The sequence below is a fragment of the Copadichromis virginalis genome, linkage group LG19 (assembly GCF_057382275.1).
Source record: "Copadichromis virginalis isolate Kocher_CV1m ecotype Utaka linkage group LG19, C_Virginalis_male_GT1.1, whole genome shotgun sequence".
In the NCBI taxonomy this organism is placed as follows: Eukaryota; Metazoa; Chordata; class Actinopteri; order Cichliformes; family Cichlidae; genus Copadichromis; species Copadichromis virginalis.
The window spans coordinates 34,190,755-34,218,537 of NC_140636.1; the positions used below are offsets into that span (position 1 = coordinate 34,190,755).

The 27,783-nt window shown below is 42.6% G+C and overlaps 3 protein-coding genes across 6 annotated transcripts in view; 2 read left to right on the plus strand and 1 right to left on the minus strand.

Annotated features, from left to right (window-relative positions):
* The window catches only part of ttll5 (tubulin tyrosine ligase-like family, member 5), a 75,248-nt gene extending 68,399 nt beyond the window's left edge, over window positions 1-6,849 (plus strand). The window contains exon 32 of the mRNA XM_085441593.1: window positions 6,716-6,849. Coding sequence (XP_085297719.1) covers window positions 6,716-6,777 — 62 coding nt within the window. The 3' untranslated portion in view covers window positions 6,778-6,849. The remainder of the gene's footprint in view (window positions 1-6,715) is intronic.
* Window positions 27-12,149, minus strand: tgfb3 (transforming growth factor, beta 3). The gene is made up of 7 exons (XM_085441601.1): window positions 11,329-12,149; window positions 6,807-6,970; window positions 5,457-5,586; window positions 5,195-5,302; window positions 1,866-2,022; window positions 1,140-1,293; window positions 27-1,050 (listed from the first exon to the last, which is right to left on the minus strand). The coding sequence occupies exons 1-7, from the start codon at window positions 11,672-11,674 to the stop codon at window positions 892-894; spliced, it is 1,218 nt and encodes a 405-aa protein (XP_085297727.1). The 5' UTR covers window positions 11,675-12,149; the 3' UTR covers window positions 27-891.
* A 1,049-nt stretch (window positions 12,150-13,198) lies between these two features.
* On the plus strand, window positions 13,199-27,166 carry ift43 (intraflagellar transport 43 homolog (Chlamydomonas)). 4 transcript variants are annotated; one of them, XM_085441603.1, is made up of 10 exons: window positions 13,201-13,330; window positions 16,004-16,105; window positions 18,732-18,802; window positions 19,871-19,918; window positions 21,038-21,073; window positions 21,867-21,913; window positions 25,520-25,592; window positions 26,371-26,446; window positions 26,575-26,637; window positions 26,874-27,166. In XM_085441603.1, exons 1-10 carry the CDS (start codon window positions 13,286-13,288, stop codon window positions 26,970-26,972), a joined length of 660 nt encoding a protein of 219 aa, XP_085297729.1. In that variant the 5' UTR covers window positions 13,201-13,285; the 3' UTR covers window positions 26,973-27,166. The 4 variants fall into 4 exon arrangements, with proteins under 4 accessions (XP_085297728.1, XP_085297729.1, XP_085297732.1 ...); XM_085441605.1 differs by lacking the exon at window positions 13,201-13,330 and adding an exon at window positions 15,520-15,562; XM_085441602.1 differs by lacking the exon at window positions 26,874-27,166 and having other exon boundaries at window positions 13,199-13,330; window positions 26,575-26,867.
* Window positions 27,167-27,783: the final 617 nt, after the last annotated feature.

Sequence of the window (27,783 nt, forward strand, 5' to 3'; positions counted from 1 at the left end):
CCACAACAGTAAAGGAGAAAAAAACGAACTGTCCAACATTTTTAATTAAAAAAAAAAAAAGTGTTTCCAAGAGTAATAAGAAAAACATTTACAGTTTGTGATCTATTAAAGTTCACTTAGTGACATTACATCATCTCATACAACAGAAAAGGCTTCATTTAAAAACAAAACAATCCCTGGAATCACCAGTCCTGTTGCATTATAGAGGTAAACATAACCATGGAAATACTACTTTGAAATAACGATCGGTTTCCAGCATGTTGTCTTTTCATTTAGATCATTTTTAATCGACAGCATTTAATCCTAAACAAACAGTGTAGGGAGCCGCGGCGCGCACAGCGTCAGTTTCCAGCTCGGACTTTTTGAATGTGTCCCGTGTGATGTGTTTGCTCTCTTTTGGCGTATGCTGAGTTTAGTCTGCATTCTGAGTCCTTCTCTGTCTCTCCCTCTCTCTCTTTTTAATGCATCCTTGAGAATGGATCAGTCATTTATTGTTCTGTTTCTCTTTCACTGAAAATGGCCTTTGATTACCAATAGTCGTGGACATGAGGTACAAAATGCTGGAAAAACAAAAAAATATGAGAAACACTGATGTCAAAAAGTAATTAACTACCAAGAGGTCTGATGGGTTTGAGAGCGCTGTTGGTGAAGTGGTGTATGACAGGTCTTCTAAGTATAGCTGTAGTGGACTCCATCTCTTTTTTCGTTTGTTTTTTAAGAGCTTGGGCAAAGCTAAAGCATGGGAAAGAGGTACTCATGGAGGCCAAACTGTACATTGCCCGCTTTAATTCCTCATACCCGCTTCGGGCAGTGCTGGGAGTGATCAAATCCCATGCCTTGCTTCTCACAGGGCACCCCCCCCCCCCTTCCCTCCCTCGAAGACCTTGAAGTTTAGCTGCACTTGCAGGACTTGACGACCATGTTTGAAAGCTGCTCGACTTTCGGGGAGCGACCCACGTAGTAGAGGATGGTTAGGGGCTCCAAGTCCTGAGGAACACAGCAGGGAGAGGCGGACGCTTCGGGGTTCAAGGTGTTGTACAGGCTCAGCAGCTGTGAAAGGAAGATGACAAAAGAGATGAGGGTTGGCAAGCACATTTCCAAACACCAAAACGGATTCGAGAAGTGGCACTTTTTCTCACCGAGCTGTGGGTGGTGTCTGCACTGCGTAGGTAAGGACAGGGACCAGAGCAGAAGTTGGCATAGTACCCTTCGGGCTGGTGTATCCACCTCCATCCCAGATCCTCACGGAAATTAATATATAGTTGTCGCACGCAGCAGTTCTCCTCGTAATTGCTGCAGAAATGAAAGGGGGAGACAATGATTACCCTCTTGATTTGGAGGATAACACGCAAATTTAAGTATACATTTTCCGCCCCGTGGCCTCAGTCAGAGATGAGACTCAAGTTCAGAAATTCCAGTCTTAGGTGTGCCCTTTTTTTTCCCTCTTGGAGTCAGCCCAGGTGTCTTTGGTACTGCCTGTCATAGGAAATCCAGAGTTGAGGAGACGGTGTGTAAGAGGCGGTAGTGTTTGCTAGTACCGAGACAGATCCTGACTTGTATAATCTAGTACCTCCGCCATGCTCATCTGGGTGATTAACAAGTTTATTGCATGTATTCTTTGTGTGTTCTGCGCTTATTTACACGTCTTCCCTGTCATGTTTTTTGAAACGTGACAGCTGATATTTTAATTGGATGCGGGTGCTTTATTCAAGTGTCCCTGGAATATTAGCCCAGTAGGCAAATGTCTTAAATTGTCAGCGCAGGTGCAGCCAGAGAGAAACGGTTTTGGGAGAATTTATTTTAAGATGATGAGCAATAGTCTAAGTAGTGCATTACATTTTCCAGGGGGAGCGAATGAGGCTTACTTGAAGCAGTAATTGGTGTCAAGTGCCCGCTTGCGCCTTCGGGAGGAAGCCTGGGCATCCAGCCTGTGGGGAGGGAGCATCATGAGGATGAGGTGGGGGTACAGCTGCTCCTTTTGGCTTTTCACACGGCTCTGCTCGTCATACTCTGCTTCCATCCCTGCAGGAGGAGGGTTTTTTAAAGATATCAAGGGGAAAAAAACTACACATTTTTTTTAAAGACTCTTCAACAGCTGATGTTAGTGAAAGTAAGATTTAGTTTCAGTCAGCATAATCAGTTGTAACTCTTACATATGAATACTCTCCAGGCCCAACTTCATTCACTTCTGTCTCACTTTTCTTCCCTTCCTGGATTTCACACTGGTCCCTCTAACTTCCTTTCTTCCCCTCCATTCTCCCCCTGGGCCAGTGTCTGCTCATCCACTCTATCCCTGATAGCTAAAGCAGTGGATATCTCAGGAGAGATGCTGCTGGTGGATATGTACGGCCCTCTTTAATTTGGGGCCAAACGTCTGAGCGCCGTGGCAGCACATTCCTTGTGGCCAAGCCAGTCAAGAGCGTTCCCAGGACCGAGGGCCTGGGGGCCCCAGCGCTAAGTGAGATACCAGATCGATTGTATTCCCATGCTCTGTGCCTCTCTCTCTTCCTCTTAGAAAGGAAACCCATTATCTTAACAAAAAGACCTCAGTGAGTTTTGCTGCTAGAGAAACATGTTGATGACTGGACTGGAAAGTACTTTTATAGACCGGTTGCATAATAATAAAAGTATTGTGAGTGATATTTTATGACAAATGCATCCTAATTCACCATGAGAAACATTTTTGTAGAGCACACGAGGACTCCTCATCAGTGCTTCAGGCAACTTTAATTGAGGCAGTAAATGCACTAAAACAAAAGATTTCTTTTTGAAATGTAGGCCAAAAATCCAGAAATTTCCAGTCTACCTCCTTTTGTACAAGTATCTCTCTGCCAACTCAACACAGCATCAGCAAACAGAGCAAAAGATTTATAGCTGTTATTCAACATTAATACAGGGAGTGCAGAATTATTAGGCAAATGAGTATTTTGTCCACATCATCCTCTTCATGCATGTTGTCTTACTCCAAGCTGTATAGGCTGGAAAGCCTACTACCAATTAAGCATATTAGGTGATGTGCATCTCTGTAATGAGAAGGGGTGTGGTCTAATGACATCAACACCCTATATCAGGTGTGCATAATTATTAGGCAACGTCCTTTCCTTTGGCAAAATGGGTCAAAAGAAGGACTTGACAGGCTCAGAAAAGTCAAAAATAGTGAGATATCTTGCAGAGGGATGCAGCAGTCTCAAAATTGCAAAGCTTCTGAAGCGTGATCATCGAACAATCAAGCGTTTCATTCAAAATAGTCAACAGGGTCGCAAGAAGCGTGTGGAAAAACCAAGGCGCAAAATAACTGCCCATGAACTGAGAAAAGTCAAGCGTGCAGCTGCCAAGATGCCACTTGCCACCAGTTTGGCCATATTTCAGAGCTGCAACATCACTGGAGTGCCCAAAAGCACAAGGTGTGCAATACTCAGAGACATGGCCAAGGTAAGAAAGGCTGAAAGACGACCACCACTGAACAAGACACACAAGCTGAAACGTCAAGACTGGGCCAAGAAATATCTCAAGACTGGTTTTTCTAAGGTTTTATGGACTGATGAAATGAGAGTGAGTCTTGATGGGCCAGATGGATGGGCCCGTGGCTGGATTGGTAAAGGGCAGAGAGCTCCAGTCCCACTCAGACGCCAGCAAGGTGGAGGTGGAGTACTGGTTTGGGCTGGTATCATCAAAGATGAGCTTGTGGGGCCTTTTCGGGTTGAGGATGGAGTCAAGCTCAACTCCCAGTCCTACTGCCAGTTTCTGGAAGACACCTTCTTCAAGCAGTGGTACAGGAAGAAGTCTGCATCCTTCAAGAAAAACATGATTTTCATGCAGGACAATGCTCCATCACACGCGTCCAAGTACTCCACAGCGTGGCTGCAAGAAAGGGTATAAAAGAAGAAAAACTAATGACATGGCCTCCTTGTTCACCTGATCTGAACCCCATTGAGAACCTGTGGTCCATCATCAAATGTGAGATTTACAAGGAGGGAAAACAGTACACCTCTCTGAACAGTGTCTGGGAGGCTGTGGTTGCTGCTGCACGCAATGTTGATGGTGAACAGATCAAAACACTGACAGAATCCATGGATGGCAGGCTTTTGAGTGTCCTTGCAAAGAAAGGTGGCTATATTGGTCGCTGATTTGTTTTTGTTTTGTTTTTGAATGTCAGAAATGTATATTTGTGAATGTGGAGATGTTATATTGGTGTCACTGGTAAAAATAAATCATTGAAATGGGTATATATTTGTTTTTTGTTAAGTTGCCTAATAATTATGCACAGTAATAGTCACCTGCACACACAGATATCCCCCTAAAATAGCTCAAACTACAAACAAACTAAAAACTACTTCCAAAAACATTCAGCTTTGATATTAATGAGTTTTTTGGGTTCATTGAGAACATGGTTGTTGTTCAATAATAACATTATTCCTCACAAATACTACTTGCCTAATAATTCTGCACTCCCTGTAGAGACAAGCGTGTGTCAAGATCCGCTGATAACTAATGAGCAAAAAGACATAAAAGAGCACCACCACTGAATCAGCTAGTCCTGAGACCCCCTAATGTAAATCATCCGAAAAACCACCTGTGCCTCTGCAGCACTAATGAGAATAAATGGAATTTTTCAACAGAAAAATAGATGCCTATCTTCAACGCTCGACAAATCAAACAAAAGCCAAACAAACTGAAGCGCTATCTGGCTCGTAATCATTAATACAACATCTCAAGAGACTGAAAGATCAAAAGCAGAGAAAAATCCTGACCAAACACAGACTCAGAGACCACAGTCTGGGCCAGGGAGTTGGGACAACACACGAGTCTCGGAAACCTATAGAAAGAGGCCGAGTCTGAGACTGAATTCCTGGAGCTATTTGTTAGATTTCTGATTTCACAGTGAATGAAAGCAACAACAGTGAAAGTGTTGCAGTGGAAGGTTTTCAGTTAGACAGCCGAGGAGAACGATTGTGTATTTTTCTTGCTTCCAGTCATAGTGCTTGCGACGTTAAGTTACACTGCTTCATATTCATTGTGGAGAGAAGAGAGAAGCCTCGTTCTCCTCATTTAGTTCTTCACTTGTTTTCCTAATTTTACCTGAAAACACTCTTCTTGATTTATTTACCTGATCACAGTTTAAAGCCTTGTTAAAAGCACAACGTTCATAACTCTGTGAAATCCATCACAAGTTGGGTATCAAATGCAATCTCACCTTTGAACTTGACCTCTAGTACCTCATGGGCATTCTCAATTATATCGCCATTAGGCCTGAAGGTGTGGCAGGGGCAATGCACACTGATCTCCAGGCCGAGATTGGTCCCTGAGGGTGGGGGGAGAGGAACAAGAGCAGAGAGAAGTAAGGAGCAGACATTTTCAGCCCTGAGGCCGTTCTCCTTTGTTTCACACGAGCCGGTTATTATTTGGCAGGACATGTAATAAGGTGTGATGCGAGGAAAATGTGGTGTCCCACTCACGTCGATTCATCAGCCACTCTCTCACCGTCTCCGTAACATCAAAGGAGACCCACTCAGGCGTTCCCTTGGTCAGGACGTTCTTGCCCCCAATGTAGCGCTGTTTGGCTTTGGGGTCATCTTTCTGGAGGATCTGCGAGGAAAGATGAAAATGTGACCCAGCTGCATAAACTCTTTTTATTTTTACACACACATGCGCGCACAGAATCGAGACTGTCTGTCTGAGCCAGACTCTCCAGGATGCCTTTGGGCCAAATGTCTACTCTTCATGGAAAAAGTGACTCCGTGTGTTGATATCCCCATTTTGCAAGTTAATGCCTGTGTCTTACCCTCTTGCCAGTGGGAACCTGGCCGTCCTTCGAGTCAGCCGTTTAAACTTTGACTTATCCTTCACACACAGTGTCAGAAAGTATCTCTGAGGGCATTTAAAGCTGCCGCTCTGTTAGAATGTCGACGCTCCCACTGGGCAAAGACTGACAGTGGAAAATATAGTTTGTATCTGCACCAGCATGTATTTGAACAAAGGTGTTTATCTGTAGGGAGAAATGTGTTTGGGTGGTGGGTATGAGCGGTGCTATGGATAACCAGGTTTCTGAACAATGTCAGCATCTAATCTGTCTTCCTGTGGGAACGAGGGGCGGCAGGGCTGCCAGCGTCAGCCCTCTGCCAGTCAGTTCCAGTCTAAAAAATGTGGGGGCGAGTGAGTGGCTCCATTTACTCCCCCCAGTGGGCGACCCTGCCTCTATCTCCTCCTAGGCTCCTGGAAACAATCTGAAGCCCTGACAGTCTGTATTCAGCACTGGCCAGAGCCTTGCCTCAGAGGCGGTATGCAGTCCGGAGACGCTTGTCTCCCTGGCAGGAAATGTTGGAACCTGATCATTACTTCTAGTCTCTCATGGGAGATTAATGAGGAAACAGAAAAAGAAAAAAATCTATTCCTGCCACCCCACACGAGCCTATACCAGATGTATTCATTAACACGCTTCTAAAATGCTTAAGATCACAGAGATTTATATATATATACTCCGTGCTTAATCCTACATGGATGGACAGCTGCTTTGATTGACAGCTGTGAAAGAAGAAACTGCTGAATGGTAATCTAGGGTTTCTTAAAGACGGCTGCACAAGCTCTTAAATCTGTCCTGATGTAGAATCCATTTGATTTTAACCACACGGAATAATGATCAGCACTTGAAAAGAGAGGTTGAGGGAGCCGGACACCCTAATATAAATGTTTTCATCTTTCTCACTGACCCACACAGGCCTTCTGAGAGAAATTCAGCTCTCCCCCTCTTCACCCCACCCCACCTCTGGACTCTGCTAATAGTGGAAATGAACGGCCAGTTCACACACCTGGTAGAGCTCAATCCTCTGCTCGTTTCTCCTGGCGCTGGGGTTGGGGATCCGCAGGGCTCGAAACTCAGCCCGGAATAAGTTGGTGGCGTTCTTCTCCATGATCGACACATTGAAGCGGAATATCTTGGGGGTGATGCCCCTGGGGCAGTTGGGGAGGTCATCTGCAGGTAAAATGGAAAGAATGACATAAAAGATCTGATTTGTTTTTGGTTTTTTTCTGTATTCCCTTAAGCTCCTACTTCACTGTGAAAAGCACATTTTCACAGTGACATCCTCACAGGGGTGGACATGTTTATTGAGCCGATAATTGATAAACCTTTTGCCGAGGATTCCCTTTCTACAAATTTGAATAGTTTAAAGATAAAAGCAAAAGTTCTATTTTTTTAAAAGAAAAAAAAACAATTTCTAGTCTATCAAGGGAGCCATTACCGCAAACCATCTGCTTATGCTTTGTGCGGTCCGAGTTAGCAACAAGTTGAAGTCATGAAATGAAAACCAAATGTCCCATGTGTTAGTGGAGCAGGCTACAGTGGGACAGCAGCGTGCTCCTCCTCCCACCAGCACTTGAACCCAACAGGTGCTCCGAGGGCTCAGCCAGAAGCCAAGTATTCCCTGGAACTCAGAGGTTTAGCTGGGAACATGCGGGCTCACGTGCTGGAGGAGAACAGCACCTGAGCAGGCACCGAGGAGAGAGAGAGACTCCACCACACCAGGGAGAAGCAATAACTCATTGGACACTGTAACATGGTGCATGTGTGTGTTTATGACTGAACACTGACCTTTAGCACAATCGGCCCAATGAATGGCCACACCGCGATCCCATCTGAAAAAACTTCCTGCTGCATTGAAGCCTTTCTCCTTTTTATACCATAATACCATAGAGCAGTTTATTATTTTAACAGGCCCAGCATATGCACTGTTGAGCAAAACAAGCGCATAGCAAACTTTTTATGAGCCAAGTGGAAACAGTCACTTACAGCCAAGCCATGGCTAATTTATTACTTCAAGCTTAAGCTTTATTACCAAAGCCTCGGATTTGCTGATGGTTGAAAGGGGCACTGCACCTTTATCTGATTTGCACCTCGAGCAGATTTGGGACAAATGGAAACTCAGAAGTGAGGCCGTTTTCTGTGTCATGCAAAAGGAACTTGCACATCTCCGAGTATCTGTACTTCATTTGACCCATAATCCTATTTCAGTGTCCTCCCAGTCATTATCTGATATTTCCACAAAGTTTTTTTTTCTTTTTGATTTTATTTCAGCTTTCCCTATTTATAGTTTGACCTTTCAGCATTTGTCCCCAGCCAGATATCTGTCCAGCGTTTCCACACAATCTATAAGGAGGAAACCTCAGTAGCCCTTTTCCTCCCCTCACTCACTCACTGCTCCGTCTCCCCCACTGAAGGTGGAAAGCCCCACTTCGAGGGGAGATTTGAAATTCTAATCAAGTCTTTGGTTTCCTTTTTGGATGACCTCATTTTTCCCATTGCAATGGTTTTAGGTGGATTTCACATTATGGCTTATTTTTGCCAAGGGTCTGAAAGGTAATTTGTTCCATGTTGGTGAGTGGAAGGGGATTGCTTGTATAATTAAAGTGAGATACAGTCACAAATTGATTTGACCACCACTCCCGACTCCCCCGTCCATTTTTAGATGATAGAGTTTAAGGCTGAGTATCAGGATGCTGACACAAGCTTAATGTATTAACTGTTTGACACGGCACAGGTTATGTCAATAAGCTTCTCCAGAGTTTAATTTCTACTAGTAAAAAAAATCAAGGTGTATAGTTTTCCATGCCAAACAAAGCAACACTCTATATTTTAAACACTGTATAAGTAATTAAAACAACTTCTCATGTTATTTCTAAAAACGCTGTAAAATAGCACACTGCTCTAAGGTCAGAGCATGCTTATTTTGAGTTTTATTGGGAGAGGCTGTCATTAACACATCTGCAAAAGTATATTTATAGTCACACTTTTAAAAAAACCTGGATAACAAAATGATGCCCGCCTGACTCCATTCTCACATTATCACCCAATTAATTTGAACATATGGGTTTCAAAGGATGGATTAGGGAGTAAAGTTGTCCAAAATGCCCGAAGACAGACATTTGAATAGTTGCTGCTGCCTCGCCCAGACGCTATCGACCACACCTCAGCTCCTGACACGCGTTCAGCCTCCGGTGTCTGGGATTCTCTCCATGACACGGAATCTCCCGGAACGAAGCTCAAAGGAATCACCTCTCTTTGCTCTTTTGCCCAAAGAATACTTGTGATGTCAGTCTCTCCACAGCTTTGTGGATGTAAACAAAGGAAACAGAAAGCACAAGTCAGCAGGTGCTAGCCAGCTGCTGTGGTGTCTAGATCTCATAAAGCAGAACAGAAATTGCATTAGCTGGAGTTCTCTTATTATTTTCCTGAAATTGCTGCATCTGGGATGTGAATTTGCATCATGCTCTAATGGAAAAGTTTGATTTCCCCTCCCCAGTTAGCCGAGGGTTTAATGTACCAAATTCAAACGTTGCTTTTCATCAGAAATAAGTCCATTCCTACATCGGACTGCAGATATCAGCTATGGCAGTGTGGAGGAAACAATGCAATGAGTGACGACCCCCCCCCCCACTCTCCTCCTACTGGATTGAAGATGAGGAAGCAAAAATGGTAAAGGCGTGGGAGTTTGATGGAGCCATGCTGTTTCTTTGGAAGCAGACCAAAGACCTCTGTCTCTGTTTGTACAGATGACATCATCTTTCTACTATCCCATATATCAGACACTCTGCTGTCCTCAGAGTTGGTCCTCATTTTTTCTCTACTGACCCAACACTGAGGCAGTGATTGGCTTGAAATTTCACTGAGGCTGCAGGCTCCAATGAGCTAGTCAAGGCCAGTCAGCAGACTCTTAAACTGTTATTGTGTTGCAGGTCGCCCCTCAGTTCAAATATGTCTTTATCTAATTTCCTCAGCAGCACTATCCCCACCGGCTTTGTGATGCACCAGGAAAAAGAAAAGGAAAGGAAGCTCCAAATTCCTGTTCTCACTCAGTTTTGTTTCATCTGCTCATAAATGGCCAAAGCTTTGAATTGCATCGCATTGCATTCACAGTCGTGTCTAGCAAAGCAGTCTGGGTGCAAGCGTCGCATTAAAGAGTGTGTGAAAGGTTTCTGTTTAACTTCCTAACTAAGCACGAAAAAAGCCAAACTTGACTTTTTTCCCTAAACACTCCCACCTTCCAAAAAGCAGCGAATGCAAAACTCATTAGATTCAGCAGGAATGAAAATGAACTACACAGCAGAAATACCAAGGTGACAGACATTATGTTTCTGCATACTGCAACATGCCCAGCTCTCCTTAAAATTACATAATGGAAAGGAAGAGAAGACTGCTAATTAATGCATGTGGCACCTTCTGTTAATTTAAACAATCTGTGACTCTAGTAAGCTGTTTGGGAAGAAAGTGCTGCCAGTGTGTTCATGTCTTGTATTATCACCTACATTATGGCCCACGGTGTGAGACCAGTGATGTGTCCTGGGCACCTGGCCATCACTGATCCCACTCCTTAGACCTCTGTTTGTTTTGGGAGCTCTGACTACCTCTGACCAGTGGATAAACCCGGAGCTGTGTATTTTGAATGTCAGAAGCACTTTGTGGGACCTGTGAAATGGATTTGATTCAGGGCTTCTGCTGGAACCGGCAGAGGTTCTGCTCAGCGTCACAGCATTGCACAAACACCTGTTGATTTCAGAATCACTACACCGTGCGCTAACCGGCCTCTGACCGTGAGTGGGCACCAATCCAATTGCTCCACTTAGGCTTTCTCTGGAGAATCTGCAGCTCAGCGGGCTTCTGCTTCTGATTTCTGGAACAATCAATGGGCCATAGTTTATACAGGAAATACCAATATGGATGAACGAGGGAATTAGATCATAACGCGGAGCTACTTGAAGGAAATAGTGGGGGGGAAATAGAAGTGAGTGACAGTGGAAGAAAAAATATTGGGGATCTCACGGCCAGAAAAATGGAAATGAGGTATTGGAGTTGGCAATAAATAGCAGATTTAACAGCCTGAGAATTTTCCTCGCTTAGGAATGTGTCAGACTAAGGCTGGGGTTCCCATGGATTTGGTGTGAGGTATGCATGAGGAATTGTGCTCATTCCAATTAGACTGTTTACTTTGCCCTTTCCTCTGCGCGACGCCACGGAGCGTCTGCGCGTAAAAAGCCGCACAGAGAAGAATGGACTTTCACACCAACCGGGAAAAAATATTTGTCTTTCACCCCCCCCCCCCCCCCCCCCCCCCCTTGTAACCTCGCGTAATAATTAGGTTGGACATCGTGACAAAGATAAAAAGCGTTTGCGCAAGTAACTGGAATGATTTGGGATTGCGTGTGGTCATCAACTCTTCTTTAAAGTTCAAAATAAACCACAATTATGCATCTACACCTAGAACAGGAGGAGTTTCTACTTTATTGGCTTATAAAGGAAAAATTGGAACATTCATAACCCCAAAACAGTACACTCACTGTTTTCTTGTGGCCCATTGATCATGTTGAACTTGTAAATCTCTTTGGCGTAGTACTCTGTCTCCGTGTTATCCTGTCCGCAACTCTGCTGCCGGTCTCTCCCCAGCTCCTCAATGAGCTCCTTGGTGCTGTTATAAAGTGCCAGAACCTGAAACGGTACTTGACTTGGACCTGTTGTTTGAGGCGGACTGGTCATTCGGAGTTTACTGAGAATCTGTCCCCGGACGGCCTCCACTCTCTTTTTCTTTATGTGTTTGATGTCCACTGTGGTGCAAGTGGATAGCAAGAAAGTCACTGTCACACAGTTTGAGAGGAGGAAAAACACAAGTGCTTTGCCCAGATTCATATTTTAATCTGCGTTCGCTCACAGCCGAAGCCTTGTCAAGTAATATTAGAAGAAGGAGAAGAAAAAAATATCCCTTTTTATCTTTTCATTGAAGTCGCGAGTGAGTACTGTTCCTGGAGGAATCCCATTTTCTCGAGTGCTATGTCATCTTTGCCAAATGCGCATTTCCATGGGAGCGAATCCGCGCAATTGTGCAAAAAGGTCTCGACTCTTCAACAAAACTCTTAATTACACTCTTCATTCCCCCTTGTCTCATTCAGGCACCTCTTCCCCTCTCCTTTCTTTGTAGTTTACAGGGACCCGATCTCTCCACCGCCGTTTAGTTGCTCCATTGCATTTGGGGTCTTTCCATCCACTTGTGCAAATATATATATGGAGTCAGTGCGTCTTTGTTGTCTTCTTGCAGTCCAACCTCAAACACACTAAAGACGCTTTCCACGCTCACTCATACTTTATACCCACCATCGGTGACGTTTCTGAGGGAGGGGCCGCGAGCTATAGACCGAGTGCGGACAATGTGCTCAGTCCCACTCCGTAGTAAGATAAATAAGACTTTGAATTTCATGCTGCCAAACAGTGTTTGAATCATACGCAGCGTAATATTGGGCAATGAGATTTCGCAAGAGAGAAGGGTTGCATTCATTTGTCAAGTGAATAGCAGCATTTTATGGATGTGGCTGAAATTAAGTCACGTTCTGTTGTGTGCCCCACGCGCGCTCACAGCAGTTCAAAAATCTAAACCTGAGGAGGTTTACGTGCTTAATATTTTTAATCGTGGGCAAAATAAAGTGCCAATGAAGTAAAGTTCAGAGTTAACATGCAGAACTTCTGAGGGTGCGCAAGGGAGCTGCGGTCCTCTGCAGGCTGCTACCGTTCAGCGCCTCCCCAGTATCATAATGAAAGGAGACAGCGACATCTCGCGGACCACGCGGGGAATTGAAGGTACAATTTGATTTCATCTTTATTTTTTGCCTGCGTCCTCAAATGAGATATTTTGCACTGAGGACAAGAGTATCACTTTATCCATTTAGAAAAAAACAACAACAAAACAAAGAAACAAACAAAATAAATATAAAAATAAAAAGCGACAACAATACCTCCTGTTTTTCTTTAGTGATGTAATTTTTACTCTTAAAAATGAATTCATATTATGAGTTTTAAATATATATATATATTTGCTTGTTTGTTTGTATTTCCGGACGTAATTATCCAAGGATTTTTTTTAAAATTATTTTTTATTTTTTGGACACACCATAATTATCTGTTGACTCACCATTAAATCAGAGAGAAAAATGGGGCATATATTCGGAGTAGGCGTCTTATTTATTCAACAGTAATGTCTGGGGAGCTCCAGTAGTACAAGGAAACATTGTTATCATTACTTTATATACGTTCTCACATACAAACGAGCAGTAGGGGCATTATAGCAGATTCCCTATCAATATCAATACACGCATCTATTTGTTTGTTTGTTTGTTTGTTTACTTACTAACGATATTTGGGGCGGTCCAAAGGCACTTTCCTCCTGATTTGCGTTACCATGGAGAGCGTTGCTGTGTGACGCCTGGTGGTATCCAGGAAGAAGGTGAACTAGCTGGTAGGAGGAAAAAAATGGACGATAATTTCCAACAAGAAGATGGTGGAACGGCAAGAAATGTAAGTAGGGTCTTATATCATTAAAATGCACATAGCAAGGTAATGGGAGGAAAGTAGCATTCATTCTGAGCTGAGTTGTGGGCACTGTATGACGGTGCAGCGATGCTAGTTAGCTAATTAGCTTTCTGTTTCGCTAATGCGAGCATCAGTAATAGCCAGTCAGTAAATGATATGCCAGTTTAACCTGTCAGTTACCTGCTCAGAATCATCATCATTCACTGTTTTTGAGCACTGGCAGCGGGAAGGTTTGTCTGCGTATTCAGCTAACTTTAACTTCGGGGTTAGCCACAGATGATGCTAGCTGAAATTTCCCCCACAAGCATAGCTCAGTGTTTTGGTAGCTCCGTGTAAACTCTGACCTGGTTCTGTGTCTGGCATTACTCCCTCAGAAAACGTACAGGGAGCATGCATACTGTGTTCCCACTGCTACCGGTTTTCTCCATAAAAGGCAAGAATGCCTGCTGTCCTGATAATGTTTCGGGGATACACTCATCTCTTTTTGTTGGTGCTTGTGGTTCACACACGTTCACATTTCTATAAACTACACAGAAAACATGACTTCAAATCTGAAATAAGACCAACCACTTTTAGTTGACAAAAAGACAATGTTTCATTTGAATTATACTATGTGTCAGATTAAATGGGAGTGGTAAGAAGTGATTATGTTGAAACCGAAAGAATCATGACTAGAAGATGAGCCTGGTATCAGAATGTAGGTAAAAATGTATCTTTGTTTCTGTTACTTTACATCATAGACATTACTTTGATACAGTTTTGCTATTTGAACAATGATCTGTGGAAAGATATTGATCCTCAAAGTTGTAGAAAATGTCATGCTGAACCAAAATAACATTTTGGTTTCAGATTGTAATATTTGGAGTGGGCGCTGTTTTTAAAACTGCTTAAAGGTACAGTGTTTTAAAATCTCACCATGAGATATTAGTAGATTGCAAATTGGTACATAATCTGCTGTCAAGAAGGAAGGTGTGATTTGTTTAAGGACACTTGAGCCTAACATTAGCTGGCATAATGTTAGCTTATATCCAGCTGTTGTTGTTGTTTAGCCGGCTTGTTGTCAGCTGTCTGGAGCAATGACAGTAGAAAACAGTTTTCTACTGTCACTTGTCTGGAGATGGGAGGGTCCCATGTCTAATCTTCTGATAGTAAGTAATTGCGACAATATTAGGAATAAATTAGCATGTTTTCATGTGTTAGAGGATCAGGATTGAGGTGAGGAGGAAGAAGGGGAAATAAGGGAGAAGAGACTGCACTGATGGCAGGGAAGGACATAATGAGAAAGATATGAAAAATCTACATGTGAAAGTGTTAAATGGCCACATATAATATGAAACATCTATTTTTGATCTTTAAATTAAAAGTGTCTTATATGGTGTTTTCATTTTGGCCAGTCTTCTGCAACATACATAAAAAGCAATTAGGCAGAAGTACGATGTCCATCTCGGCCACTTTATTCAAGATGGCGGGGCAATGTGGGAACTTCCAAAAACCTAATTATTTTAGTTTATGAAAACACATCAATTTGTTGGAAGACACAGATAAACACTATTCAGTGTATATTTATAGTACTACATTGTCTTTTTTCTGTAACCTCAAAAAATTACTCACTGTACCTTTATTTTCTTTTATTCCAGACAATTTCTTGTGCATCTCTTGTACTTAAGAAGTGATGAGGGCTGAATAAACCAAATCAAAAAGCACCAAATTTTGACCTTCTGCTGCTTTCTTGCTCCTAGGACCTGTAAAATGTTCACAGTGGTGTAGTACTTCTAGCTGCTCGGTTATTCCCAGTAGGTACTACAGCAAATGGATCCACATATGGGATATGGCACAGAGTTTACAAAAACGGTCCTTTCTGACACAACCCTCCAATTTATCCTTATCTTATGACTGTCTGAGGCTGGGTTGTGTTTTCCCATATGGAAAAGATATATATAGATCTTATAAAGTTTGTATCCGTCTTGTGTGAAACTTGTATGAAAAGCATACAAGAGTGAAAACAGATATAAGATCCCTTGAAGAATTATATAATGAAACTTGTATGTTTTGGATACTTACTAAAACAATATATGAAAGTAATGAGAAAGTGGCCACTTTCATGAGTAAATCATGTAAGTTTTTACTATTTCTTTTCCATATGGGTTTTCCCAGGATGTTAGGGGAATGTTGAAAACACTACACCACTGACCCACCGGACGTTTTCATAGTATGGAGGTAAAAGTTTTCATGGCTTCGTAAAATATTCTGAAGTTATTGTGGAGAAAAAAAAGCAAACAGCTATTTCAGATTTTTGACATCATTTCAAATCTTTAAAATCTGTACATGTGTGCATGAGTGGAAAACAAATGACTCAGGTGTGCAAAAGCTCCACTTCCATGAATTTGACGTCATTGTTTAGCAATGTGCAGCTGTTGGAAAAAAGAAAACATGCCAGGAATTGATAAGGTTGGATGCAGAAGTTTCCAGAGAATTAGACCGTTTGGAACCTCCTTTTAACTGGAACCCGTTCTTGATTCCCATCCCATTTTCAGAAAACATTTAATGTGACAGTTAAAGCAAATTAAAACCACAAATTATTTTATAAACCCCAAATAACTGTGCTAATGTCTGTCACATACAGTGGTTTTACATGTTGAAATTACACACATTTCCCAGGTTGCCAAGTCTGGACGAAGAGCTCGCCCTGCGGCACACCAGTCATCGTTTGAAGAGACTCGTCACATAAGGAAGTCCTCCACCTCTGCTTCAGCAGGAGAGGTATGCAATCATGTGATAATAAACCTCTGCGTGTTATAACATTCATTTACAAGGTCATAAATATGCATTTTGGTCTTGTCTCATACATGAATTACAGGATGATGATGAGGTAGGTAGCATAAATTAAGCGATGACTTTGCATGGCTTCTAGTCCTAATGCTCAGCTTATCAACTTTATACCATTTCCGGTTATCTTACATTTCTTTTATCATGAAGTGTTTTACTTCAGTTCATCTGATTAGATTTGATAGGACTCAAATTACAGCTCACCTCGAAGAGCCAGCTTGACACACATGGTATAAAGTTTGATTGGAGTGCATAATGCAGGTGATGAGATGTTTGAGTTGCTGTTTTTCTACTTTAGCAGGTTTTAAAGTGCTCCGAAACACTCAGAATAGCTGCTCTTTATTTGTTGGCCTGTATATGTTGGCTCTTATGTGTTGCATTAAGGGTTTGAAGTGTTACTTCATATAAACTCTAAATCCTTTTAACCTTGTGAGTCACAAAACATTGTAGTTGTCTTCAGTTGGCTTATTTAGTATCACCAGCAACTGATAAATCCTCTCTTTCTACAAGTGCCTTTTTTACACAAATCACTTCAAGTCATGGCACAGTTTTCATTGTAAAGTTTGCTTCTTGTTGCCCTTGAATCATGTTGCATGTAATCATAAGAAATCAGATCATAAGTGACAGTTGAAATACAACAAATCACTTCACTGTCGTTGGCATTTATAGGATCAGTCACATCTCCTGGATTGGCAAACTGTAAACCAGCCAGCATTCCCAGAGCAAATATTCCAGCAATGCCCTTGCTTTAGGCTAATCTTCCCAAATTAGGCCAACTTTCCTAATGTATGAACCGGTATTCTCGCGCCCTCTCTGACCTGCTGTGCACATGCAGTACATTTTTCCAGAGTGTTGTGCGACTGGGTGGCGTTTTTGCAGTCTTCGTTTATCAAACCCGTTCTCTTCTGCCCGAAATACCCAACTGATTGGTCGCATTCCCGACATCCTTTTAAACAAAGACTCATTGCTTTTATGGGCTCATAGAGTTCGGTCACTACAAGTTCCTCGCCCTAGAGACCGTCATAGAATCCCAAATTAGAAACCTTAAGGCCTAAGCTAATTGGCGTAATAGCCATAACTATTTTACTACAGCTGTGAGCTTCATATTTGGTCATGAGGAATTGGATGCTCGCAGTTTTTGTTTTGTTTCTCAGGACTATTTTGGTCCTCCCCATTTTTGTTGAGTGAAATAACTGCCACAGGATACATTTATTGCACACAGGATGCACTTGACCTTATTATCTCATCCCTTATGAAAATTCTCCATTGTTGAAATGCCACATATGAAACATCAAAGAGATTTCACATCATGTGAAAAAAATGTTTAAATGCTGCTCTAAAAAAGCCTCCATAATTGTAATCCCTTTTTTGTTCCTATTAAAGAGACAGTTACTAATTGCACAAAGTTGAGGGAGCTCGTTCAGCCTCAGCTCTCTCGATTAATGGTAATATACAGTGGAGCAGAGTGGGCTCCCCCTCCCTCTGCCCTGCTTAATGGTGACATTCAGATTTATAAATGGCTTCAGTAAAGGAACCAGCCATGAAAGATTATTTCCTCTTTCATCATAAATGAAAGAAATTCTTCACGAACACTTTGTCCTCTGCAGACCCAATTTAGTAATGAGAAATGTTGTCCCTCTTTTTCCCTAATTCATTTGTCTAGTGCCCACCCTTGTGCGCGCTGAGGAATTTATTCATTCAAACGCTGGCCTCAGGGTCCCGGTCTCAGGATCAAGATTCTTACTCCGTTTACTATTTTCAGAATCAAAGAAGTAGACAGAGTGGGAGGTCATTTTTTTCCCCTCTGGCTCAGTTTTAGGGTCAGACTTAATTCCCACACTCTGCTCTATACGTTCTAATGCTTCAAATGGTTACTGCTGAAAACTATAATAAACTAAACTATTTAGCGCACATGCAGTAGACAAGCGGTCCCCAACCCTGGGCCATGAACCGGTATCGGTCCGTGAGTCGTTTGGTACCGGGCCTTGGGTGTGAAATTCATGGTTTCGCCTTTTAGCGTTTTTTTAATTTTTTTTTAAATTGTTTTTATTGTTAACTCAGTTTCCCTGGGTCTTTTTCCGTGTGTTATGTATAAATCTTCTTTTTTGGTACCGGTTCTGGATTTATTTTGTTGTATTTATCCGCGACACCTTAATGGCCGGTCCATGAAAATATTGTTGGACATAAACCGGTCCGTGACGCAAAAAAGGTTGGGGACCGCTGCAGTAGACGATCCTTTGCTCAGCAGATCAGGAATGTTGTTTACTCCACAGGTGGTTCGATCAGCATACCTTAACAAGACAGTTTCTTTTTTCTTAACAATTTGTGGATGAATGCTTCAATTTTGGAATACCTATTTATGAAATGTGTGTTTAACATGAGGCCACTGATTCTGATCAAGTTTACCCCAACATCTAATGAAAACATGCCGCTTCTGTGCTATATTTTCCGAGACTAAAGCCTCATAGGAGTTTGAATGCTTTCATATGTATTTACTTATCGTGAGTGTGGGTGAGTAGATATTCAGTGAAGCTGTTATTGAAGTTCTTCCTCCTTCCAGGGCCCTCCTCCTAAACCAGCCCGGCGACAGGGCGGCTGGGCAGAGGACAGCTCTGGATCTGGTTCTGCCAAGTACGTATTTTCACGTTCGCCCCCTCCATCTCTTGCGACTATAATGAAACTAAGCTGGGACTCCAAGCCGTGGTCTTGTTTTATGTGTTATTAATGAACTCTCATGCTGTTGAATGAGCTTATTTATCAGTGCATATTTGGCACTCGGGCTGTGAATCAACAAGGTTAGAGGGAGCCTGTCTGAGCAGGCAACTCTCCATTCGTCTTCATCTGTGAGCAAGGCGGTAATTGACATGGTTAATGCATCAGCCACAGGAGGGCACTGTTAGTCAGCTAGCCACTTCATCATGGGGGTTCAAGCCACTTAATCACCCCTTACCACTGCAGTCTGCTCTTTACACAAGGATCACAACATGGAGAATTCATGAAATATGTTGAACAGATGGAAGGTGTTTGCCAAAAGGCTTCGTCTCAGACTAACACATCTAAATCGCAATATTCTCCTTCACTGACTCAATATGAGATGTTTTAATACACTGTAGAACAGTTTGTTCTTCCAACTGCCATTGTGCTTCTTTTGCTCGGTCAGTGGAAGTGGGAGCACAGGAGATGCATTGAAGTGAACAGGCTGAGTCAATTGTATTTATTTGCGTAGTTTGCTGCACCGTTAGTGCAAGCAGGGAGAACGGCAAACTCAATAGATCTTTCCTTTCTCGCAGAAGGTCAGCGTGTCGCTTCTCCGCTTTTGCGTAACCCCCGCTTGATTCCCGGTCTCAAAGTGATTGAAATACAGGAGGTGTAAAAGGGGTTTGCACGTGCATTGATCCTCTCTGAAACAAAGTAAGTAATGGTCCCCCCTGGAACCAGCAAGGACTTTTCCCTTCAATGTCACCCCTCATGCTCAATCACCACCGCCCTCCTCCCACTAATCCCAGCGCAGAAATCCCAGGATTTGTCGATCTATCACTTCTAATTGACACTAAATGATCTGTCAGTTTATTGATGAACCTTTGAAACCAGGTTGTCACAATATATTTTATCCCTAACAACTTTTTCCAGACAGTTTTACCATGTCTATCGCTTTGCCTTACATGAGTCTTAATCAAGGGGCCTGTAATGTGTCTTAAGTGTCGCCACCCCCGCCCCACAGACAGGACACCATCCAAGGGCAGGCAGGTAGGCTCCCTCAGCTCCTCTCTCGCTCTCCTGATTGGACTCTGCTGGCTTCAGATCAGCTGGTTTGGCCGCAGATAGTGTGCAAAAGATGGACAAAGCAGTAAATGAGCAGAGAACTGGCAAGATGAAGTGTTTAAGATAATTTTTCTTACTGGAAAAAAATATTATTAACGCTACTCATAACAATATAATATAAGATATAGGACTTATAGTCCAGTCAATTTCATTACGTTGTTAAAGCTTCACTTTGGATTCGCAGGTTTTGTGATCTGTGATTAAAAAAAATCATACCACATCATCCTATGAACTTAGACCCATAACTTCAACCAGGAAAAACATCCTTTAATACCAACACCCCCTCCTGCCAAAAAAATAAATTAACCTCAGGCAGATCAACAGGAAATGAAATCCTCATGGTGAAAAAAGATGATAAGATATCACCTTTGAAAAACAAGCTATGAATAAATGTTCTTATTTGTTGCCATTGTCGTTATTGTCCCAATGTTGGGACAGATTTATTTTTATAAGAACCTCTTAATACTTGTTCTTGATAAAAATACAAAAGGATTTATTTATGGATTTAAGTATGAGCTTTGTATCGATCTGCACATAATAGCTGCTTGTGCTCTTGAGTTTTGGACATGCTAAAGAATTAAAAGAAAAAAGAAGTAAAAGGTTGATTGAATCACCTTTAAAACCACTAGGGGTCACTACTCAACCAGGAGAACCAACAAATGTATTTAGCTCTATGAAGGAAGATTAAAAATGATATTGGAAAAAAAATTTTGGGTATGCTTTAAAAAATACACATAACTTACAATGTTTTGTTTTATTCCTGCATTTGTGTGATTATATGCTTTGCATATTAATAATGCTGCATTTTTGGTATGCCAGCGTGCATCTTTTCATACTGAGGGAAAATAAATGGAGAGAAGTCTGTAAATAGTTGCTGAGGCTGTTAAACTGGTATTATAGGCTGAGAAAACAGAAGACAACTACTGTCTACTCCACTAACACGGATGAAAAAGATATGCCTACTGTTAGTTTGAAAGAAATACAATTTAATATGTGTGTGTTATTAAATTTGTGTGAAAATTATTTTTCTCTGGTGACGTACAGATCTTCGAGAAGACCTGCAGCTGAGGACCTCGAAGAGTAAGTAGGAACAATATTTTATTCTTTCAGCTGTCAGATGACTTTCATAACTGTCAGCACTTGTGGTATAAAAATAGGCCAGTTTAAATTTTTGTTCTTTTCGCAGTAAAGTGGAAATGGCACTCTACTTCCCCAGTTGTCCTTGGTCGTAACTAATCCTCGCCTTTCCAAGAACAATCACTTAATATGATTAAAATCCAGCATGACTGAGTTGCCGTCACTTTTACTGCTGTTTCCCTGTTATTCTAGTCCCTTCCACCCACCCTCACACAATTGTGTGACCAGAATAGGCATCCACATGAGAAGAGGCAGGTAGAGGACATAGTCCTATGTTTGACTCATCATTGCAGCTGGAGCTTGGTGCCTGGATGGCTATAGTGAGACAGAGGCTTTGTGTGAAAGTGATGATGTTACTCTGCCGAAAAATCCCTTAGGTTCTGCTTCTGTCACAATTGTCTTGTCTTAACAATACTTATTCAGACTGTGCCTCCAGCTGGGTTTTTTTTTTTTAATTCTTAGAGGTGATCTTGTCTAGGACAGTCAGGCTGTGTTAACCCAGACAGCACAACTGTGTGTCTCATAGCAGCTTTGTCAGAGGCTGTTATTCTAAAGTCTGACTCAGACTGTAGGAAGCTGAACAAGCACCCTACCTATCATAAGAAAGAACAAAAACAGGCCCATCATCAAAGAAAAGTCTAGGAGCCAACTCACTCACTCACTCCCTATGATGACTGTTAAGATAGGGTTTGAAAGCATTAAATAATTCATGCTCTCATACTTCCTGTTTCTACAGCCGCCGTCTGCGACCACAAACTCCCCAGGGATCAGATGATGAAGGAGGTAAGAGCACCCTTGCAATCCTCACTCTCTGTGCCTCCTTACGGGCAAAGTGGAGCCCTCCAGTGCCTCACCGGCACATTCATCCTCAGAAAGTAGAGCAGATAAGCAGGCGGTCAGATCATTGCTTTTCACTGGTGCTCAAACCATATTTCTCCCTGAATATAGCATGGATTTGTGTGTTAGAACGCTGACTTTGACCACTGAAAGTATGAGCGCGGTCCTTTTGATTAACGTGATGAGGGAATATGCTCATTTGATGGAGAGTTGAGGTTGTCCAGCCATCAGCCAGAACAACACAGTTAATCACAAAATGCACACACATGGACACAAAGTGTCAGACTGGTGCTGTTGAATACAGATCCAGTGGTAACACTGCTGCATTGACTAAGTGACCTGAGGGCTCGTGTGCACCACAAACAATGTTTGGACTGAGGGAGGAATTTTCAGCAAGGTGCTGCTGAAGATAAATGCAACATTTTGCAGTGCAAAGCAGTAATGGAACAGGGTTAAATAGGCTAAGTTAATATTAGTTGGCATGCATGCTGAGAGACGTGCACATGAACAAATTGAAAACCTTTTCTGTTAAAACAGCCATATTGTCATTTTATTAGGAAATAAAATAAGAATACTACTACGATTAATAAGAAGAAGATGAAAAAAATACCTAGTACGCTGTAGAGTGACTTTTGAGAAGATGACGAGAATTCATGTTTAATTCTTTGTTCATGAATCTGCTGAGTTTAAAGAGTACCAATGTTGTCACAATGACATGCAGAGATTTTAAACTGTATTATTTATTAATAACTCTTGGTAATTCCACTCAGTTGTATTTTTCTGATGTGTTTTATTTGCTTAATTTAAAAAGTAGAAATCTATTCCAAAATACAAATGATGTTACAGGGCAATAATAACTATTGAATTTCAATTTCAGAAACTGTTTTTTATATACATGTAATTAATGTACTTCTATATTGTTTGTACACACACGATTGTACTCGATATTGTCGGCACACTGGCTAAAATGGACAGTTGATTGAAGGGTCCAGAGGTTTGGTTCTCTTGCAGTTAATGCCGCTGGAAAGATTATTACTCTGTGAAGGGAGACCTCTTAATACAGAGCTGGAGGCAGGGGTATTGGAAATTACAGTGCTGAGGGTTAGTGAGATAGCCCCTCCGATCTTGATTATGTCCCCTACCCTTATCCCTTATGTCCACTGGCTACAAGCACAGAGAGAGACAGAGGGAGAGAAGGCCAGGCTAGCCCCAGTCCCCTGCTCCCTTCTCCCTATCAGCTGCCCCCACAGCCTCCTGCTGGTCACATAAAATAGCACCAGTGTCGCAAAGACACTCATCTATTTCATGTCTCACCGTCTCCCACTTAAACTGTGACGTGTTGACTGTTGCTGTCCCGTAAGCCTTTCAAATGGATTCTCTGGCTGGGTAATCATTCGACTGGACCCCTGCGTAGATTATAGGGGTCCGAAGTAAGGCGAGGACACGGCCCGTTTGCCAGAGTCGCTGACTGGCATGTGCTGCCGGGAGTATGTCTACATTCACAGCAAATTATCCCCTTTTGATATTTACATGCTTCAGCGAGGAAGCCGGACGCGGCCGTGTAATAAGAATACGCGTGGCCTCTCGCTGCCAGACAAAAGCCACCTTGATACATGTCCAGCTGAGTGAAGGAAGCCAGCATGGATAATGCGTGCCATGCTGAGGGAAATATGCTCGTCCTGATGGAGTTGCCCTTTGCGTTGGAAGAAAACATTGGCTTGTTTGCAGCTGCTTTTATGGGCCACTTGACCTCTAGTAATAGGTTGGATTTGAAGCTCGTTTTAAAAAATGTTGTTGCTTTTTTTTCTCTTAATAATAGAGTTTGCACATAGACAGCATATGCTTCCGTGCTTCACGTCGAACTCTCACGGAGTGTGTTATTAGTGCGTTACTCGCTGAAATGGAAAGAAAGAGAGTGTGTGTGTGGACAGATAGACAACACAGGAAGCTGTTTGCAGAGCTGGATGGCAAAGCTTTTTGATGTCATTGCACTAAGACCATTAAATTTGATTGGGGGTCCAGGGGGGACGGATTCTGCTGAACGCTGTGCTTTGTAAATGAGAGGACAAAGTGTCACCGGGGCCTCATGAATATGAAATACCTGCGCCCGCATTTATTTGGATATCAGAAACACAGATGAATCTTGTCAGCGGCTAAACGAGCATGGCATTTTTAATTTGGTTTAATTAAAAAAAGAGAAAGAAATAAGTTATCGGCAGAGTGTGAGGCTTTTGGGCTTCAGCAAAACTTGGGGGGTAAGGTTTTGACCGGTCTACTCTTTTTTTTTTTTAGGATTTATCCATCTCAGAATGTTCAGAATCAAAATATTTTTCTCCTTCTTACATCTAAATTTATGTTTGCTTGAATTCTTTTTTTTAGGGGCTATTTTGAAGGAATGGTGACATAGATGCCAAGATATTTCCTCACATCAGATGCAGACTTCCATCTCCTCACCTCTATTTAGCTCCTCTATTGACTTTCCCCTCAGGGTGCAGTACTGTGGTTAGAGATTACTGACAACCCTCTTCATGCAGTCCAGCTCTCTCTTTTTCTCTCGCTATCTGTCAGGTCTCTTTTCCCTCGCTTCCACTCCCCCACTTTCTTTCTCTGTCACTGTCCACACTCTGCTCTAGAGCTAATAAGGATGTGCACTTTGCTGCCACACCAGAAAAATACTTTTCAGGAAAGACACATCACACCCAAAGCTGGGACACCTGTAAAGCCTCTACTGTACTTTTTATTTTTTTTGAAATATATATTGTTTGTTATCTGTACAGGCACCTTTTCTGTCAACAAGCGGCAACTTACTCACTATAAAATCGTTGGAGAGACTTTTCTGTCTCTTTACTGCTTATGTCCAGCTATCCAGACTACTCTCCATCCCTCTCTTATTTCCCTGCCTTGATATGTCCATCTGAAAAATGCTGTGAAAGTTTGCCCTCTCCTTCTTGGGAGTGAAGCCATCCTCTGTCCTGTTGCGTTTTGCCAATTAAAGCGGGTTCCCACTGTTTGAGCAGCGGGCTGGCGGCTCCTGGCACCGCAGCCCCTGCCAGGCCGCACTGTGACTTCCGACCCCACACAGATGGGCCCGCAAGCAAATACTCGTGCACATGGCTGGATACCGCTCCAGTCGGAGTGGCAGAGTGGACATGGAGGTCGGCCTACCGGCCACCGCAGGTCCTGGGGGTGGGCGGCACTGACAGGGCCCAAATGCTAAGGTAGCAGGGGGTGCTTTCTGGGGAGCCCCTGACCAGCACCCCTCTCACAGCAGGATGAGCTGCTGCCTTGCCTTCTGAATATTCATGGCCGCATGGCTATTGTGACAGGGCAGCTCTTATGTGGATGTAGCACACAAGAGGGAGGGGAGGAAGTGCCGCTTACAGGCACGTAACCTTCTAGCAGCCGTCCACAGGGAATTTACAGTAATTTAAACAATGTGTTTGTATTGGTAAGAATACTAAATGGTCGTTTGATGATTATTTGATGTTCTTAAATGTGCCACTTCTACAAATGTATCAGATGGACTCTGCTTTTTTTATTGTGTGTATTTAGACATCCCAACGATTCCTGATCTGGATGAAGTGCAAGAAGAAGATCTCACCATGCAAATTGCAGCTCCACCATGGTAGTTAATTCCTTAAACTGTAAACACTTTCAAACCACTTAATCACTTTGGACACACACACACACACACACACACACACACACACACACACAGAGTGTGACTTACAGAGCCCCAACTCTATGATCTTAAACCTCTGTCCATGCACAGAGCAGTGGCTCAGTAGACTATTCTAGTGTCTTTCATGTTAACTGTCCTCCATTGATGCTGTTGCAGAGTGCCTTTGCTATATCAGGCTGAAATGGAGAAATAACAGTTGGGTGTGATTTATGCAACTCTCTTGCCAGGGTCCTTACTAACCGGGCCCTTTGATTTACAGGGCAGTGAGAGACACGTCGACATGTGTCGAATATGTTGCAAGGCTATGACAGCGGTGGAGGTTATTAGGCTGGGGCTTGCTCTCTGTGCGAGATAATATCCACATTGAACTCATTGCGAGGGCAATGTAGCGTGTAATGTGCAGTAAGTAGGACTGGCATGCACTGCTAGGCCCCGGCCACTTTGAGAGCCCCCCCACTTAATTCCAACCCACAGATAAGCAGCTGGGTTTCAATTTAAAGTGTTTAACACTTGGCAACCATCTCCTGCTCTCTCTGGCCTTTGCTTGAAATCTTAGAGCTTAAGTGTGTGAAAACTTCAAGCTCATCTAAGCCACTTTGCAGTCTTGCTTTGCATGTATTCTGAAAGCAGGATTTTCTCTGTGACATGCTGTTTTCACCGAAATACAAGTTTGTTTACAGTATAAGTGCATCAGAAGCCTGACTTCCTGTCACTCTGTTAGTGTTCAGGTGAACCGAGTAATGACCTACAGAGATCTGGACAATGATCTGAAGAATTATTCTGCATTCCAAACCTTAGTGAGTCAAAGACACCTTATTTTTTTAAAAATACCTTCAATGTTCTCCTGCGCCTTCTCTTCAAGGTGGCAACTCTCATCACCTCTGTTTGTGCAAGCTAAGTGAATTTTACTGCACTGTTTCCTCAGGATGGAGAGATCGACTTGAAGCTACTCACCAAGGTTTTAGCACCCGAGCAGGAGGTGAGGGAGGTGAGTGAATTTTTAGTAAATATAGCTTGTGAGCTCCCAACGAAAGGCCTGTCCAGCTGTTTCTTGAGCACCAGGGGAGGTTGCTGTCTGTCTCTCAGGTAATCAAGATTTATGATGTGTACATTAACACCCTCTGCTCCCCCCCACCACTCTCTATTCCCCGTACTCACTTTCTTGGTATGTCTCGCTCTGCCTCTCTAATTCTTCTTTTCTTCTGTCTCTCTTTTGCTCTGCAGGATGATGTGAGCTGGGAATGGGATCATCTGTTTACAGAGGTGTCCTCGGAGCTGCTGATGGAATGGGATCAAGGAGAGAGTGAGGAGCTGGCTGTGTAGCCTGCAACTCGAGGAGGACGCTTGAACTGAGACATGAAGTTGCTCTAGTAGGAGTGAACATCCCACTACAGAGAAGGGCTATCAACTTACAAACTTCAATTACTGTTATTTTGTATAAAGTGTGTGTACAGCATTTGGTAAATTTTATAAATAAATAAAGTTGTCTGTGCATGGAGCAGTACAGTGTTACCTTACCCTGTCTTTTGCTTTTTTAAGTTCACTCGCTCACTTTTTTAGTTTGTTAGTTTTAACTCAAACAGCCAAAAGGCAAAGTGAAAATAGCAGGTACAGATAAAAATTCTCCCACTCTACTAACAGCATTATCAACACCTTCATACAAGTCCAAGGTTGATAATCAGCTAAGCTGAAATCCACTTGATTGTGTTCAAATTAACATTCCTCATTAAAGCCTACAACCTTATTGTTATTGACTGTGCCATTGACTTTATCTTCCAGCTCTTCGATAGGAGCAACCCCTTCTTCACTATTATCTCAAATGTATTGAACAGAGTTCCTATTGACACCTGGGGGATTAGCATACATTATACTTTTTTACTGGATAAAGAGGAATAGATGTGAGATAGGAACAAGGCAGCTGCTAGTGTGAGGTGTGTTTTCTTTAAAGCCAGAAGGCCAGGACAATGGCATGAATTTAAAATGGCATTGTGTTCTAATGGGATCACAGTTGGCGTAACGTGTGGCTTCAACATGTGGCGATCATGTGTATCAGCATTCAGTTTTGCCTTTGGTTCATGTGTGCGAATATAAATGCAGACCTCCAAAGTCAGGCCGGGTCTATTAGGGAAACGGC